At 41.6% G+C, this 19,251-nt stretch overlaps 1 protein-coding gene across 5 annotated transcripts in view; it reads left to right on the top strand.

Moving 5' to 3' along the window:
- LOC137384699 (non-muscle caldesmon-like) overlaps positions 1-10,727 on the top strand; it is a 258,457-nt gene extending 247,730 nt beyond the window's left edge. For 4 of the 5 annotated variants that reach the window (XM_068058991.1, XM_068058993.1, XM_068058994.1 and 1 more), the window contains 2 exons: positions 87-147; positions 9,423-10,727. In XM_068058991.1, coding sequence (XP_067915092.1) covers positions 87-147; positions 9,423-9,454 — 93 coding nt within the window. In that variant the 3' untranslated portion in view covers positions 9,455-10,727. The remainder of the gene's footprint in view (positions 1-86; positions 148-9,422) is intronic. The other variant, XM_068058995.1, reaches the window with a different exon arrangement.
- Positions 10,728-19,251: the final 8,524 nt, after the last annotated feature.

Raw genomic sequence — 19,251 nt, 5'->3', positions numbered from 1 at the left:
GTACTGCCTGGGAGGAGGAGTTGGGCTCAGAATAATATAATTTAAGCACTAGAAAAATGATGACCGTTGTCCTTTGTTACACCTAGATTACAGCTGGAAGTAAGTACAAGTCAGGCTCAGCAGTGGACCAGCGTGGTTACGCTAATGGTAAGTGACTTTCAGAAACAATTCAAATGGAAAATTAATATTATGGCCAGGTACTTGTGGACTTGTTTGCAGCACTATTTCAGGCTGTGCAGACAGTTATCACTAATGAGTGTTAGCAGCTGAACATTAGATTTTTATATTGTGTCTTCATTGATGTTCAACATACGTCAGCAGAAAGGCTGTAAAATCAAAACTAAATAAGTGACAGTGTTAAGAGCAAACTTTACACTCACCCTTCATAGGGCAACTAGAGAAATGTCACTGTGATAAATGGCTGGCCATGTGTCAGTACATCTTTTGTGTCCCTGTTCAGTTACCAAATGCTATATTTACAGAAATGGTGATAAATCATGTGTTTATTCCATTCTGGGAATGTTTTAAAATGTTAAAATGTCAGCTTTGCATTGCATTGTCTAAATTTAAATAGGCATAGGAATCTGAATCACGCTTGTTGTATCACACGCTGGTCTATGTGCTGTTAAAATAAGGAGCATGTCAGAATTGACCATTAATCACCCATTAGCTGCACTGGGATTTAAAAATACCTTACAAAGGAAATCAAGGAAAAACAAGAGTCAGATCATTATACCTCACAACAGCTGGGTATTATTCCTGGTTATTGCACATACTAAGCAAGGTTAACAACTTGCCAGACACATGATAGTTGGACAGGGATGATTCGAGTTTCAATATGAAGGATGTAGAGTACGGCACATTGTGAGATCTGTTCAAAAGAAAATCATTAACAATTTTGATATAGATTTGGGTTTCACTTTACAAAGTCACTACAGGCTGTGGTCAGCCTACACATTTTTAATAGAAGCAGAAAATGCTGTAAACACTCAGCAGGTCAGGCAGTAACTATGGAGAGAGAAACAGCGATGACCTTTCAACAGAACTGGAAGATGTTAGACAATAGTTTTTAAGCAATTACAGAGCCAAGGATTTTTAACATTAAAAATTAAGTGCTAAGCATAAATCAATCAAGTTTCAAGCATGAAACTCAAAACTTACTGGCTATCACATCTAAACAGAGAGTGCTGGAAGTATTCAGTAGTCAGGCACCATCTGTGAAAAACGAAATAGAGTTATAAGTTCAGGTCTGTTTAGGGTTTTTAGGTCTGTTAGGAAGGGGAGTTCCAGGATTTTGACCCAGCGACAGTACTGGTTTTGTATTGTACCAAATGCTTCAAACTTTTCCCACTGTTTGTCTGTACATTTACCCACTAAAAGTACAGCCCAGAGAATTATTTCTCATTCCTTAGAAATTTACTTAAATTTAAAACCCTGGTTTGTAACTGTCCCTTCTCCCTCTTAAATCAAATATAAAACTCAATCATATTATGATCATTTTTCCCAAAATGTTCTCTTACCAATGAGATTGTTAACTAATTCTGATCGCTAAATCTGTTCCATTGTCAGTTCTAAAATATATTTCCAGACAACTGTTCTGAATACATTCTAGCAATTCATTACCTTTACTGCCTCAATTATTGTTCTTCTCCCAATCAATGTGAAAATTAAATTCTCCCACTATAATCAGTGTCTTTACAACATGCTTGCCCAATCCCCATATTTATATATTCCCCCATTGCATTACTACAATCAGGAGGTCTGTAGACTAGTGGTTCTCACACTACTATTGTTGAAGGACTGATTTTCAAATGGATTAGTAATGGCAGACTTCCCATCTAAATTATACTATATAATACTCATAATATGTAAGTGTTGCATGCAAAAAGTGACTTAATAATGCTTTTAAGAAAACAGGGTATTTACTTCCAGATATCAATGAGCTGGAGGAAGCAGAACATGGACAGAACAAGAGCATGGGGAGAGCAGAACTTGGAGAAAGCATGAGGGGAGCAGGGGGAGAGCAGGAGCATTGAGAAAGCGGGAGCACGGGGTTGGGGTGGGGGGGTGGCGAGAATGGGAGCACGTCTCCAACTGCCACTTATTCCCTTACTCTTGACCACGTCACTTTCACATTATTTCACGGATCTCTGGAAAGTCCCTAAAAACCCCCATGGATCTACAGACCCCAGTTGGAGAAGCTGTCTATCAGAGTCTTGCATGCTTTGCTGTTCATTAATTCTACCCAATGTGTTTCCACTGCCTATTTGTTTGTGGGATGTGGGCATCGCTGGCCAGGCCAGCATTTGTTGCCCATCCCTAATTGCCCTTGAGAAGGTGGTGGTGAGCTGCCTTATTGAACCGCTGAAGTCCATGTGGGGTAGGTACACCCACAGTGCTGTTAGGAAGGGAGTTCCAGGATTTTGACCCAGCGACAGTGAAGGAAAGGCGATATAGTTCCAAGTCAGGATGATGTGTGGCTTGGAGGGAACTTGCAGGTGGTGGTGTTCCCATGCATCTGCTGCCCTTGTCCTTCTCGGTGGTAGAGGTCATGGGTTTGAAAGGTGCTGTCTCGGGAGCCTTGGTACATTGCTGTAGTGCATCTTGTAGATGGTACACACTGCTGCCACTGTGCATCGGTGGTGGAGGAAGTGAATGTTTGTGGATGGGGTGCCAATCAAGCGGGCTGCTTTGTCCTGGATGGTGTCGAGCTTCTTGAGTGTTGTTGGAGCTGCACCCATCCAGGCAAGTGGAGAGTATTCCGTCACACTCCTGACTTGTGCCTTGTAAATGGTGGACAGGCTTTGGGGAGTCTGGAAGTGAGTCACTCGCTGCAGGACCCCCAGCCTCTGACCTGCTCTTTGTAGCTACATTATTTATATGGCCACTCCAGTTCAGTTTTTGGTCAATGGTAACCCCCAGGATGTTGATAGAGGGCGATTCAGCGATCGTAATGCCATTGAATGTCAAGGAGAGATGGTTAGATTCTCTCTTGTTTGAGATAGTCATTGCCTGGCACTTTTGTGGCACGAATGTTCCTTGCCACTTATCAGCCCAAGCCTGGATATTGTCCGGGTTTTGCCTCATTTCTATACGGACTGCTTCAGTATCTGAGGAGTCGCGAAAGGTGTTGAATATTGTGCAATCATCAGTGAACATCCCAACTTCTGACCTTATGTTTGAAGGAAGGTCATTGATGGAGCAGCTGAAGATGATTGGGCCTAGTACACTACCCTGAGGAACTTCTACAGTGATGTCCTGGAGCTGAGATGATTGACCTCCAACAACCACAACCATCTTCCTTTGCTTTAGGTACGAATCCAACCAGCGGAGAGTTTCCCCCAATCCCCATTGACTCCAGCTTTACTCGGGCTCCTTGATGCCATACTCGGTCAAATGCTGCCTTGATGTCAATGGCAGTCACTCTCACCTCACCTCTGGAATTCAGCTCTTTTGTCCATGTTTGAACCAAAGCTGTAATGAGGTCAGGAGCTGAGTGGCCCTGGCAGAACCCAAACAGAACATCATTGAGCAGTGCTAAGTAAGTGCTGCTTGATAGCACTGTCGATGACACCTTCCATCACCTTACTGATGATCAAGAGTAGACTGATGGGGCGGTAATTGGCTGAGTTGGATTTTTCCTGTTTTTTGTGTACAGGGCATACCTGGGTAATTTTCCACATTGCTGGGTAGATGCCAGTGTTGCTGTACTGGAACAGCTTGGCTAGGAACGCAGGAAGTTCTGGAGCACAAGTCTTCAGTACTGTTGCCAGAATGTTGTCAGGGCCCATAGCCTTTGCAGTATCCAGTGCCTTCGGACATTCCTGATGTCACGTGGAGTAAATTGAATTGGCTGAAGACTGGCATCTATGATGCTGGGGACTTCAGGGGAAGGCTGAGAAGGATCATCCACTCGGCACTTCTGGCTGAAGATTGTTGCAAATGCTTCAGCCTTATCTTTTGCATTTATGTGCTAGGCGCCCCCATCATTGAGGATGGGGATATTTGTTAGTTGTTTAATTGTCCACCACCATTCACAACTGGACTGCAGAGCTGACATCTGATCCGTTGGTTGTAGGATCGCTTAGCTCTGTCTATCGCATGCCGCTTACGCTGTTTGGCATGCATGTAGTCCTGGGTTGTAGCTTCACCAGGTTGACACCTCCTTTTGAGGTCTGCTTGGTGCTGCTCCTGACATTCCCTCCTGCACTCTTCATTGAACCAGAGTTGATCCCCCAGGTTGATGGTAATGGTAGAGTGGGGGATGTGCTGGGCCATGAGGTTACAGATTGTGGTTGAGTACAATTCTGCTGCTGCTGATGGCCCACAGCGCCTCATGGATGCCCAATTTTGCACTGCTAGATCTGTTCAAAATCTATCCCATTTAGCACAGTGCTAGTGCCACACAACACGAGTGAGGGTATCCTCAATGTGAAGGCGGGACTTCGTCTCCATGAGGACTGTGCGGTGGTCACTCCTACCAATACAGTCATGGACAGATGCATCTGCAGTAGGCAGATTGCTGAGGACGAGGTCAAGTATGTTTTTCCCTCTTGTTGGTTCCCTCACCACCTGCCACAGACCCAGTCTAGCAGTCATGTCCTTTAGGACCCGGCCAGCTCGGTTAGTAATGGTGCTAACGAGCCACTCTTGGTGATGCACATTGAAGTCCCCTACCCAGAGTACATTCTGCACCCTTGCCACCCTCAGTGCTTCCTCCAAGTGCTGTTCAACAAGGAGGAGTAATGATTCATCAGCTGAGGGGAGTGGGGTGGGGCGCGGTTGGTAGTAATCAGCAGGAGGTTTCCTTGCCCATGTTTGGCCTGAGGCCATGAGACTTCAGGGCATCCAGAGTCAATATTGAAGACTCCCAGGGCAACTCCCTCCCGACTGTATACCACTGTGCCACCACCTCAGGGATGGTGATGGCAGTGTCTGGGACATTGACTGTAAGGTATAATTATGTGAGTATGACTATGTCAGGCTGCTGCTTGACTGGTCTGTGGGACAGCTCTCCCAACTTACCACAAGCCCCCAGACATTAGTAAGGAGGTCTTTGCAGGGTCGACAGGGCTGGGTTTGTCGTCGTCATTTCCGGTGCCTAGGTCGATGCCGGGTGGTCCGTCCGGTTTCATTCCTTATCGACTTTTTAGCGGTTTTGATACAACTGAGTGGCTTGCTAGGCCATTTCAGAGGGCATTTAAGAGTCACATGTAGGCCAGATTTCCTTCTCTAAAGGACATTAGTGAACTGGATGGGTTTTTTTTTTTTACGACAATTGACAATGGTTTCATCATCATCATTAGACTAGCTTTTAATTCCAGATTTACTAATTGAATTTAAATTCCACCTTCTGCCATGCTGGGATTCAAACCCATTCCCCCAGAGCAATACCCTGGGTCTCTGGGTTCCTAGTCCAAGGACAATACCACTGCGCCAACACCTCCCCTACTTACTTACTTACTGAAATCCTTTGGGCTGAATTTTACGACTGCGCCGCAGTTCACGGCAGCGCACTCTGATGGCGGCGTTCATCCCACGCGGATACTCCATCCCTGAGCCCCGTGATATTACGCGCGGGGGCTCATTTTAAATAGAGGGGGCGGAGCGGCCGCCCCCGATGACACATTTTTAAAAGGCTTTAAGCCCTTAACACAGATTTAAATTTATAAAGGAACGTTAGTGCTGATTTTTATTAAATAAACACTTATGTTATGGAGGCCCTTCCCCAACCCCCGCCAATGGTCTTTTATTGGCCCTGATTGACAAAAAACACTTTATTCCCTACCTGAACTTTCCCCCCAACCTTCAATCATTTGCCCTTCAACCCCTTCCCACCATTCACACAACCAATTAAAATTGATTTCCCCGCTCCCCCACCGCTTATGCCCTGAGAATTTTATTCCTGTCCACCTTCCCACCAGGTTCTCGCCTCGGAACTCCGTACAGTGGCCGTAAAATTGGTATGGGATGGTCACCGCCTGGAGGTAAATTTATTAGAATCTCATTTGCGTTCATTTGAATATGCAGATGAAGGGCCCGCCGCCTAGCGGCAGTCGGGGGGCCCCACCAAGGTCCCCCCGCCTCTGATAATATGCGGCGGGCCCTTCTCGACATTGCGGGTCAAGGCAGACCTCTCCCCGCAGAATTTTACTGGCCCCCACGTCATGCCATCGGCGTCAAGGGGCTGGTAAAATTCAGCCCTTTATTTCTACTGCTGCATTTGTATCTTTTATCAATATTGCTATTCCTACTGCTATTTTCCATTTTTTTTGCACTTTCTAAAGATCTAATAGCCTGAAATATTTAACTTCCACTCCTGTCCAGCTTGTAACCAAGTCTAGAATATGAATTTGTGCTTCTAGCTCTCTTGTTTTATTTCTTATGCTGCATCGAGTTCAAATGCTAATCATTCAATATTATCTTGATTTGGATTCATTCTCAAAAACCCAATTCATAGGCCTTAGATTCAGATGCATATATGTCCTTTACACTTTTGTGTGTCTAACAAACTTGATTGAATTTTTTGAGGAGGTGACTAGATGTGTAGATGAGGGTAAGGCAGTTGATGTTTCTACATGGACTTCAGTAAGGCTTTTGAGAAGGTCCTGCATGGGAGATTGGTTAAGAAAGTAAGAGCCCATGGAATCCAGGGCAATTTGGCAGATTGGATCCAAAATTGGCTTAGTAGCAGGAGGCAGAGGGTGATGTCGAGGGTTGTTTTTGCAAGTGGAAGCCTGTGACCAGTGGTGTGCCGCAGGGATCGGTGCTGGGACCCTTGCTGTTTATAGTGTACATTAATGATTTAGATGAGAATATAGGAGGTATGATCAGTAAGTTCGCAGATGACACGAAGATTGGTGGTGTTGTAAATAGTGAGGAGGAAAGCCTTAGATTACAGGATGGGCTGGTAAGATGGGCGGAGCAGTGACAAATGGAATTTAATCCTGAGAAGCGTGAGGTGATGCATTTTGGGAGGACTGGCAAGGCAAGGGAATATACAATGGATGGTAGGACCCTAGGAAGTACAGAGGGTCAGAGGGACCTTGGTATACTTGTCCATATATCACTGAAGGCAGCAGCACAGGTAGATAAGGTGGTTAGGAAGACATATGGGATGCTTGCCTTTATTAGCTGAGGCAAAGAATATAACAGCAGGGAGGTTATGATGTATAAACTGCTAGTTAGGCCACAGTTGGAATACTGCACACAGTTCTGGTCACCACACTATAGGCAGGATGTGATTGCACTGGAGAAAGTGCAGAGGAGATTCACCAGGATGTTGCCTGGGCTGGAGCATTTCAGCTATGAAGAGAGACTGGATAGGCTAGGGTTGTTTTCCTTAGAGCAGAGAAGGCTGAGGGGGGACCTGATTGAGGTATACAAAATTATGAGGGGCATTGATAGGATTGATAGGATGGATAGGAAGAAACTTTTTCCCTTAGCGGAGGGGTCGGTAACCAGGGGGCACAGATTTAAGGTAAGGGGCAGAAGGTTTAGAGGGGATTTGAGGAAAACATTTTTCACTCAGAGGGCGGTTGGAATCTGGAACACACTACCTGAAGAGGTGGTAGAAGCAGGAACCCTCACAATATTTAAGAAGTATTTAGATGAGCATTTGAAATGCCATAGCATACAAGGCTACGGGCCAAGTGCTGGAAATTAGGATTAGAATAGTTAGGTGCTTGATGGCCGACCTAGACACGGGCCTGTTTCTGTGCTGTATAACTCTATGACTCTACGACACCCTATTACCATGAGAGAGTTTGTCGGGGTATTTTTTTTGTTGCATCTTTGAGAGAGTAATAACAATAGGCAATTGGACTTTTAATTCCAAAGCAAGAAGAAAACACACCAAAAGACACTTTGTTTTCATTGGAGATAAAAGATTGGAGAGAGATAAGAGCCAGACATTTAAAATGCTGAGACACATATAATGTATATTAAGGAGGCTATTTACTCTAGACAGTGAGTGCAGAATTTCAGGACACAACTGGATATTCATAGGTCTCAAGTGAGAATAGAGATTGGAACAAATTTTTCATTGACTTAGTGACTATTTAGCAGATACTCAAATGGAGAGTGGCCATTGTTGTATTTAATTCCTTCAAAAGGCCTGAAAAATGATAGAAGTGAAAATGAAGAATAAATAAAGATAAATACTGTCATCTGAGGAAGCCGAGGAAGGGTTGAGGAATGGAGGTACCAATGTAGACAGGCATTTATGGGTTTTCTCAATTGTCTTTAAGGGTTTTGCACAACCTTCACTTTCAAAATTAAGTTATAGATCCACAAAGGGTCCATTGTTGTCAGCACGAATGACTGGAATGGCGTTTTCTCATTCCATGGATTTTTTTTTTGTGTTTTTATCCCTTGCACTAATTATATATGTAATCCCTGATAGATTATGAGGGAAATGGTGGATGGTTTCATTGTTATTCTGTTTCCAGTCCAATTCTTAATGGGGACCAGGGGAAATTATAGTGGAATTCATGCTTGTCTAGTGAGAGGTACAGGCATGCATTAGATTCCTGGTGGTCCTGGGCAGGAGTGGAGGCAGGATGTGCGTTGGTTAGTGTATGTGTCTGTATTTTTTGCTAGGAATGTCTGAGTCGTTCAGCTGCAGGTCAGGAAATTGAAAACTCAGACACTGAGCTGGCAGATTTGAGTGACAACCAAGTCGTTAAGCTTACCACTTTCTAATCAGGAAAATAAGGGACCTGTTGCTTATGTTGCCGATCCATATAATCGTTTGAAAACTATATCGGAGATGCTAAATCAGAGCCACATGTACATGCCTTAAAAGTTCAGTGCTTTTGATAAACATACCTTTCAAATTGTTATAGAGGATAAACTGGGGGTTAGCTGGGACTAGAGGATTTATGGGTTACTGTGGTTTCTTTCTACAGTTTTGCTTAATTGCTTCAGGGGGATGAAAAGGAATTTCCTAATGTCTTCCTAAATTGGCCCCAGTTATTTGTCTCTTAGAGATTGCATGAGTGGGACTATGGCTGGGGAGGTAGTTCAATTGTGTTCTATTTTTAGACAGGTTGGATTTGATGGACAGGAAGGTCTTTTCCCAACCTTACATACATATATATATATATGTGTGTGTGTGTATATATATATATATATATATATATATATATATATATATATAGTTGCCTATTCTTGCAACATTAATTATGATTCATGCTTAATACTAAAACATAAATACGGGTCATGATACACAATCAGCATAGCAGTATGACATATTAAAATGATGTGCCTCTGAAATAGGGGGCATACTTTATTTTAAGTGAGTTATATTTTCATGCACTGTATTTTTGCTGCACAAAGCAAAGGTGTAAAGTTATTTTGTTATTTCATGTCCTGCATTACTCATTTGCATGAACACATTCGATTTCTCTTTCTTTCCTCAGCAGGGATGGCACATTATGAAAACGAACCCTAAAGAGCTCTTCACAGAATTCTGGTCCATATGTTTCTGAGATGCCTAGATGAGCTTTTTTATATTTATGTAATATTTTATTAACAAACAGTTACACATTATCCCAGTCAAAGCCATGTGTATTAGCACTGTATTACAAATCCACACATTTGCAATTGATCTTCACAGGTATATCACCTTTGGACAGATCATGGAGACCCTGATTTCGAAAGAGAAATGTGTAATGAAATTTGAACATTTAGAATATTGATAAAACATCATATACTTTAGAATAAAATTAAATATAGAAAAAGGAACATTTTGATCATGAATTCATTGATGAATTAAATGTTAAAACCAGTAAGATTTTGGATTGACTTTCTCCTCACTTAAAGTGCTCTGCCTAAGATGGCAGAATTTTTACATTTTTGTGAAATAATGTTTAAATGGGTTTAAAATGTGATTTGTAATAGTGGTACTGATTATTGATTGTTTCACTTTGCTCTGAATGGAGGAACATGGAGCAATGGTGGTTTATCACAGATAACATTCACAACTTCTAGCTTTGTAGTTTAATTAAAGATAGAATGCTTTTAACTAGCTTGAAATGCTAGATCATATATTCAGTAATAAACCAGATAGCAGCCTACATCACCGTGTTTTTGAAATATTCACATTTTCTCACAAAATTTAGTTCCATCATAACTGGCCTTAGATGTTCGAAGTTAGTCCTGAAACAAACAAAAAATATCAAATCTGCCTCAAAATTATAAAAAAAAAGTAACTCAATATATTTTACGGTGTGAGTGAGTGTGTGTATGTGTGCGTGTGTCTGCAAGGAAATAGGACAATGAATAGATGTGGTATTAGGAGATAAAAAGGGGTTATGAGTTCTCTGAAACACTGAACTTCCACTATGCATGTCACAGAAGTTGTACTGCATACCTTTTGATGTATCACACTTTTATTCATATCTTAACCTGCATATGTGGCAAATACACAAGAGTTCAAAAGTCTTTATGTGAAGGAACTTGGAAGTTTGAATAAGCGTTAGACCGAAACAGTTTAATTTTGAGACTGAATAGGAAAAGAGGCTTTTATCACTCCTTGTGTATGTTAGTCACCTCTGCATGAAGTTAAATAAAGGTGAAAAATCGACCCAAAGATGTGCTACAACAGCTTTGCTACAAAACATTAACCATTTGTATTTTTTTTTGGTTTACATATAACATGAAATGCAAATGCACTCAATTATTGTATAGGTCTGGAAATAAAACTATGCAACTTTTATCTTAAATTGTCTGCTTTCTGACATTTTGTGAACACCACAAATAGTTAAAGAGTATTAGGCAACCGCATTTTTTCATTAAAAATGTTCAAAACAATGTCTATGAAAATAGCAATTCACAATAAATAGGTTAGTTCTATAAACTGAGTGTTTGTTTATTTGCTGGGAAAGTAATAAATGTTAAACTGATATAAAAGTAGTTTTAATATGTCAGATTCTGTGCATGAAGGGATTGGAGTAGGTTATTGACTATCACCGTAGAATCGGGGACAAATAGCTGGTCAAAAAGGTATCAAAAAGGCCACCTTCTGTTGTGGTGTTTGGAAGAAGAAAGCTGATGTCTTGTGACATTCTGGTTGTACTGGCCAGCTTCCCTTTTATAGGGACATTGAAGCACCACTGGAGATGATGTGACGAGCAAGGGATCCCAGATTGCCTGGGCATTATCCTAGTTCCAAACAGCATCTGTGCGCTCAGATTAACATATTTTTTGCAAGTGCTTTGTGAAGACATTGGCTGTGGAGGTGGTCATGCTTCAGAGTCTGGAGGTGCACCATCTTCTTGTCATCAGGAAGACGTGCAGACGCACTAATTTGTGCATTATGTCGGGGGAAGGGGTGTTGGGGGTGAGGAAATGGAGTTTTCAGCCTCACAATAACGGAGCTGGCTGTGGCGGGGAGATGATTGTAAAGCATGTGATCAAATTGGCGTCTGAAACAGTTGGGTGTTGCGGCTTAACCAGAATATGTGCGAGAGTGTGCCCATTTGTTCACAGTCTCCCAAGCACTTCTCTGCTACAGAAAGGTGTTACTGGGTGTGAGTAGCTTCAGTAGATGATTTTTGAGTTCAGCTTGCTACAATGTGCTGCATGGTATTTTCCTGCATACTTCTCCATCTTTCTCCTTTCATTCTCTGGCAGACTAATTCTTCTCCCAAATCTTTTTGAAAGCTTTTTTTTGGTGGAGCTTGTGTAACCTTTTGTTTTTATGTCAGCTATATAGAACCAATGGTTTATAGTTTTTGCACAGCTGACACTGCATAATGCCTCACAGCATCATCAGTTACCTTAACATGAAAGGAGGTCTTTGTATCACTGAAGATAGTGTTACGACCAGGTGCGAAAGGTGTCTCGGGGTCTGTTACTATCTTCACATGGTCTTATTGTAACAGGGTTTAATTTTAAACACACTGTGTTTTGAGCTCCCCCTTTGTGAATCCTTGTTCACAACGTTCCAATTATAAGGCAAAGAAATGAGCACAAACAGGCTTTCTTTGGTTTAAAGAAGAAAGATGAAATTTATTTAAACTTAAACTATAATACGGTTACCGCCTACGGATATACGATGCACCCACACTAGCATGCACACGCGATAAACACATGCAAAAAGGGACAGAAAACAGCAGAAGAAAAGATAAGTAGAACAGTTTGAGGCAATATCTTGTTACTGTTTCTCGAGCTTACTGTAGTCCTTGATTGAAGATATGGTCTTGCATTTCGTTGGGGCCCAGCAGTCTTCTTAAAACCTTGTTCACATAGGAAACCTTTCTCTCTTTTCACGAGATTCAGTTCCGTGGGAAGGAGATAGAAGCAGGCAGACAAGAGAGGCTGTAATTCTTGCATAAGTTCCAGGAGAGATCTTTACTCCATGAGCACACGGCTTTGTCTCAGTTCAAATCCTTTGATGGAAGTTCAAATTCAAAAACTCCAGCCAGCTAGTCATGTGACTAAAACCTGTTTGACCACTTCTTCTGTGTATTGGGGAAGCAACGACTGGGTCCCTTTTGTTCCAACACTGCTAGTTACTATAAAAAAATGTCTTTCCAGTCAGGTGCTTGCAATTTTAAGTTTTAATGTTCATGTGGCAAAATAATGGGTACCTCAGTCTTGGTAGGTGGGGGGGAGTTGCCTGACAATAGCCTTGGGCATGTTAACTTTCCACACTCTGTGGAGTTACAGAAACTTCCAGAAGGATTCAAAAAGAGTGTATTCAGGCCCGGCAGTATTTTTTTTAATGTATAATATACAAATCAATTCTAATTATGTTTTAGTTACTACTATGTCATTTCTTATTTCATAAATAAAAATCATCCAAATAGCTATGCAGTCAATCACCTGACACTAAAGATTCGTGTGCTCACTTTCATCATGAATGGCCAACTATCACAGTTCTGATCTCATTGTTGTCCTGTGGCATTATGGAGTGTCAGCTGTGGGGGAAAAAAATATAACCCACTCGCGCTGTGCAGCTGACCGACAAAAAAAGTTTCACAAGCGTCACCTAACAGAATAGAGCTAAACAAACATCTGCATGAAAGTCAAAAACCCAACACAGACAGGGCTGGATTTTAACAGCCCGCCGCTGAGTGCAAAAAGGGGCCACATGCCAAAGAGCCATCGCAATCTCCTGTGCAGTGGTTCATTTAAACAGTCGTGGCGGCCTTCCACCCCCCCCCCCCCCCCCGATCACGTGGAGGGGGCGGGCTGTCCATCCCCGGCAATGGCGTCCGTTGCCATTATGCACAGGCACTGGTGTCATTTTTAAAGGGCAGCCATGCCCTGCCGGCACATTTACATTTTTAAAGAGGAAACCCCCCCCCCCCCCCCCAAGTTAAATAAATAAATTCACAATGCCCCTTTTCCACCCTCCAATAACAATTACATTATCTATTTGCCCTCCCCCCCCCCCAAAAAAAAACACTTACCTTTCATGGCGGAAGATCACGGCGGGCCCTCAAGATCGGTGGTAAGTCTGTGTTAATTTATTCATTTTCATATTTAAAGTGTGGTCCTGTCGCCCAGTGGCGGACGTGACCCTCCGGATTTGACCCCCACGGAGCCTCGCTGCCGCCAGGACGATCTGGCCAGGCCCTCCTGGCGTCAAGGTACGTGGCAGGCCTCCTCCGGAGCCATCTTCTGGCCCTCCTCCCCCTCCCCCTCCCCCAGCGACAGAACCCGGCGCCTGTGGGAGAACAAAATCCAGCCCGCAGTTTCTGTCACTACAACATCTTGCACAGGATATATCGGAAAGAAACAGGCCATTTGGCCCATCCAGTCCATGCTGGCATTTATACTCCAATCGAGCCTCTTCTGATCATTTCTCAACTAACTCTATCAGCATAACCCTTTATTCCCTTCTCCCTCATATGCTTATCTAGACTCCCCTTAAATACATCTATACTATTAGTTTCAACCACTCCCTGTGGTAGCGAGTTCTACATTCTTACCACTCTCTGGGTAAAGTAGTTTCTTCTAAATTTCCTATTTGATTTCCTGGTGACAATCCTATATTGATCGCATCTAGTTTTTGCTTTTCCCCACAAATGGAAACATTCTCTCTCTTTTCTCTATCAAAACCTTCCATAATTTTAAAGACCTCTATTAAGTCACCCCTCAACCTTCTCTTTTGAAGACAAAAGAGACCGAGACTGATCTCGCATTTCTGGTATTATGCTTGTAAATATTTTTTACACCCTCTCAAGTGTCTCTATCTTTTTTATATGGTGACCAGAATTGTACGCAGTACTCCGAGTATGGTCTAACTGAGGTTCGATACAAGTATAGTATAACTCCTTAATTTTTCAATTCTATCCCTCTAGAAACAAACCCTAGTACTTGTTTTTCTTTTTTATGGTCCTGTTAACCTTTCTCACTACTTTTAGTAGTTTGTGTATTTGTACTCCCAGACCCCTTTGCTCCTCTACCCCATTTAGATTCTTATTTTCTAAGTAATATGAAACTTCCTTATTTTCCTTGCCAAAATGTAATACCTCACATTTATCTGTGTTGAAATTTGTTTGTGAATTATATGCCCATTTGTAAGTTTGTTACAGTACTCCTCAGTATTGACTGTCCCCTTCCACCCCTGCAATTTGGTGTCATCTGCGAATTTAGAAATTGTGTTTTAGATTCCAAAGTCTAAATTGTTAATATAAATTGTGAACAACAGTGGTCCATGCACTGACCCTTGTGGAACACCACTTCACACCTTCTGCCACTCAGAATAACTCCCCTTTACCCATACTCTCTGCTTTCTGTCTTGAAGCCAGTTAGTCAAGCATTCAGCTACTTGTCCCCTGACTTTGCATTCTCTGACCTTAATTATTAGTCTATTATGTGGCACCTTATCAAAGGCATTTTGAAAATCTAGATAAATTACATCTACTACATTACCGTTATCTACTCTATTACCAGTTCGAAGCATTCAATAAAGTTGGTCAAGCAAGTCTTACCTTTTTGAAATCCAGCTGACTATTCATACAAACATACGAATTAGGAGCAGGAGTAGGCCACTTGGCCCCTTGAGCCTGCTCTGCTATTCAACAAGATCATGGCTGATCTGGCTGTAACCTCGACTCCACAATACCCCCGATAACCTTTCACCCCCTTGCGCATCAAGAATCTATCTACCTCTGCCTTAAAAATATTCAAAGCCTCTGCTTCCACTGCCTTCTGAGGAAGAGAGTTCCAAAGACTCATGACCCTCTGAGAGAAAACATTTCTCCTCATCTCTGTCTTAAATGGGCAACCGCTTATTTTTAAACAATGACCCCTAGTTCTAGATAATTCCACAAGAGGAAACATCCTTTCCACATCCACCCTGTCAAGATCCCTCAGGATCTTATATGTTTCAATCAAGTCACCTCTTACTCTTCGAAACTCCAGCAGATACAAGCCTAGCCTGTCCAACCTTTCCTCATAAGACAACCCGCCCATTCCAGGGATTAGTCTAGTAAACTTTCTCTGAACTGCTTCCAACACATTTACAACCTTCCTTAAATAAGGAGACCAATACTGAACACAGTACTCCAGATGTGGTCTCACCAGTGCCCTGTATAACTGCACCATAACCTCTCCATTTTTGTATTCAATTCCCCTTGCAATAAATGATAACATTCTATTAATTTTCCTAATTACTTGCTGTACTTGCATACTAACCTTTTGCAATTCATGCACTAGGACACCCAGATCCCTCTGTATCTCAGCTCTGCAATCTCTCACCATTTAGATAATATGCTTTTTTATTCTTCCTGCCAAAATGGACAATTTCACATTATCCCACATTATACTCCATTTGCCAGATCTTTGTCCATTCACTTAACCTATCTATATCCCTTTGTAGCCTCCTTATGTCCTCTTCATAGCTTATTTTCCTGCCTACCTTTGTGTCATCAGCAAATTAAGCAACCATACCTTCAGTCCCTTCATCCAAGTTATTTATACAAATTGTAAAATGTTGAGGCCCCACCACTGATCCCTGTGGCACACCACTTGTTACATCTTGCCAACCAGAAAATGACCCATTTATGCCTACTTTCTGTTTCCTGTTAGTTAGCCAGTCTTCTATCCATGCCAATATGTTATCCCCTACACCATGAGCTTTTATTTTCCGCAATAACCTTTGATGTGGAACCTTATCAAATGCCTTCTGGAAATCTAAGTACAGTACATCCACTGGTTCCCCTTTATCTACAGCACATGTTACTTCTTCAAATAACTCCAAAAAATTGGTTAAACATGATTTCCCTTTCACAAAACCATGTTGACTCTGCCTGATTACCTTGAATTTTTCAAAGTGCCCTGCTATAACATCTTTAATAATAGCTTCTAACATTTTCCCTGAGACAGATGTTAAGCTAACTGGACTGTAGTTTCCTGCTATAAAAACAAGAAACGCTGGAAATATTCAGGTCTGGCAGCAGTTTCCTGCTTTCTGTCTCCCTTTTTAATTTATTATTTTATTTTTGGTTTTTAGATATTCTTCTATTCTCTCTTTTAGTAGGAATTCCATTATTTTTCCTACCACCGATGCTAAACTGACTGGTGTATTGTTCCCTGGACATATTCCATCTCCCTTCTCAAATATAGGTATAATCAAAGCATCCAGAGGAAATGTTACATGTAGCCTTGCTCAATGGGGCAAGAAAGACCACCAGAACAGATCAAAACGACAATATGTTCATTTTGTTTAAGATTTTAAGATTCAGCCCAACCAGTCCATGCTGGGGTTTACCCTCTACGCAAGCAAATATTTCTAATCACATTTACGCAGCCTGTTCCCTAACTGTTTAACCAATTAAACTTAATCTTGAATGTTGCCATCGTGGCTGAAGTAAAAACTAACCCTGGAAGTGAATTCTACACCCTCTCAAATCTGTTCTAAATTCCTAACATTTAAGATTGTATCTATAGCCCCTCATTCTTGACTATGTAACTGCTGGAAATGGTCAGCTTCTAGCTACTCTGTCCCATCCTTTCATAATTTTATTATCCTTTCATAATCTATTATGTTGCCCCATGATCTGCATTGCGCTAATAAAAAAGATCCAATGAGTAGTGATCTAAGGTCCAAGGTGTTCAAAAATTATAATGATATTTGAAAAGGTAGATACCGATAAACCATTTCCTCTTGAGAACCTAATTTGGCAGAGGAAGGGGCATCAAGATGAAGCATTGGAGAGCAGAAACAAGGTGTACAGAGGACAGGGGAAGACACAGGTATTAGAATAAAGAGCTGTTCACAAATAAGAGGGTTCAGTTGGGGGAAAATGCGAGGCAGATTAGGATGGGTTTGGAGTGGATGTGTATAAATGCACATTGTGTGGTAACTAAGGTTGATGTGCTGCAGGCACAAATTGCCACATGGAATTATGACAATGGCAATAGTGGAGATCTGGCTCAAACAAGGGGAGGATTTGGAATTTAATATTGCTGGCTACAAGGTTTTCAGGAAGGATAGGGAAGGAAAAAAATGAAGGGGGGATGGCAGTATTGATCAAAGATTCTGTTATAGCACTGGAAAGGGAATGATGGAGCTGAGGGTTCAAAGACAGAATCTATTTGGTAAGAATTAAGAAACAGTAGAGGAGCTATTATACTGCTGGGTGTATAACACAGGCCACCAAACAGTGGGAAGGAGATGGAGGAGAAGGATGCAAGAACTACAGAGTAGTGATAGTGAGGGACTTCAATTATCCTAATATAGACTGGGAAAATATCAGTATAAATAGCAAAGAGGAGTAGGAATTCATGAAATGTATACAAGAGAAATTTTGTGATCATTAGATTTCCAACCCAACAAGGAAGGAAGCAGTGCTTAGTCTGATTCAGGAGCCTGAAGTAGGCCAAATTGTGCCTCTTTCAGTGGGGTATCACTGGGAAACAGTGATCACAATATCATTAGGTTTACAGTAGTTATAGGAAAGATCAAGGAACAATCAAACTTGAAAATACTCAACTGGAAGAGGTCTAATTTCAGTGAGTTGAAAGGGGATCTGGCCGAGGTGTACTGAAATCAAAAATTATCAGGTAAAACAGTAAATGAACAATGGAGGACTTCAAAGAGTTAGGGGACAGACTAAATACATTCCTATGAGGAACAAAGAAAGGGCATCCAAAGTTACATCTTGGAATGTCAAATTTCTCCATTATGATAAAAAAAATTCATAAAGTTTGTTTATATCTCAGCTTTTACTTTAATCCCACATATATATTCCAATATATTTCTCTCCCTGTAAAATCTTAATTAAAAATGAATAAAACAGTGCATTTTTCTTCCTAGTTTGCTATCTATGAGAACACTTCAGTGTAATTGGCTGCCTACCTTGCTTAATGACATCACTGTTGCTGGATGCCTGGAGATCCTCTTGACTTAGCATCAGGTTCAAACTGATGTTGGGAAAGGGGAAATGAACGTGAGAGATTGCTAGATCTTTGTGGGCAGCTTTCTTCGAGGTCAGTAGCAAGTGCCACAAAAACAGGGCCAATATTTCAAGAGTATTTTAAGATGCTGCTAGCTTCCCTTTTTACACTGTTCCTTGTTCATTCACAGTGATCTAATTAAAGAATGGCTTTGTGTGTGAAGAAGAGAATTTGGCTGCCCTTATCCATGTGTGTGATCATTCTGACCAGCTGTGGGAATCAGGGAGAAAAAGCTACCTTTTTACAAAGCATAAGAGTACCTGAAATCACCTCTGTCATTTTCCAACAGCAATATCCATTTTTTAAAGTAATTTTATAAATGGGGCATAATTGTGCTGTCTTCCTTTTCGTGGAAATGCATAAATCTTTAATGCCTTTTGCATAAATCTTTAATGACTTAAGACAATGCCGCTCTTATTAAATGCTACTGAACACAGCTCTGTGGCAATTGCCTCCAAAATCAACTGCCCTCCCTCTGGTGTTTGTAATAAACAATTAGTAAAAAGATTCACAGCAGCTGTGACCTTCACAGATGGCGCATATCTTGTCATGCTAGACACCTGTGCATTATCAGCCACACTTCATTAATAGGCTCCCAGGAGAATCTTAACCATTTTACATGTAGCTCTTTCATTATTCTTGGTATATCATATTGCTACCCTCTTTCTGAGTTTGGCAACACCTTCCATCCATTGGTGTCAGTTCTGAGCTCAGCTTATTGCCAAAATGTGTACAACCCCGTTAAGTAATCAGCAAAAGCAACCTAGCTCCATTTAATCGGATTTACCGACCTATTGATAGCCTTGTTATTTTCCCAACAGGTTCAGAAACACA

The sequence above is a fragment of the Heterodontus francisci genome, chromosome 27 (genome assembly GCF_036365525.1).
Source record: "Heterodontus francisci isolate sHetFra1 chromosome 27, sHetFra1.hap1, whole genome shotgun sequence".
In the NCBI taxonomy this organism is placed as follows: Eukaryota; Metazoa; Chordata; class Chondrichthyes; order Heterodontiformes; family Heterodontidae; genus Heterodontus; species Heterodontus francisci.
Note: the sequence above shows the minus strand (reverse complement) of the source record. Positions and strands in the feature narration are given on the sequence as shown.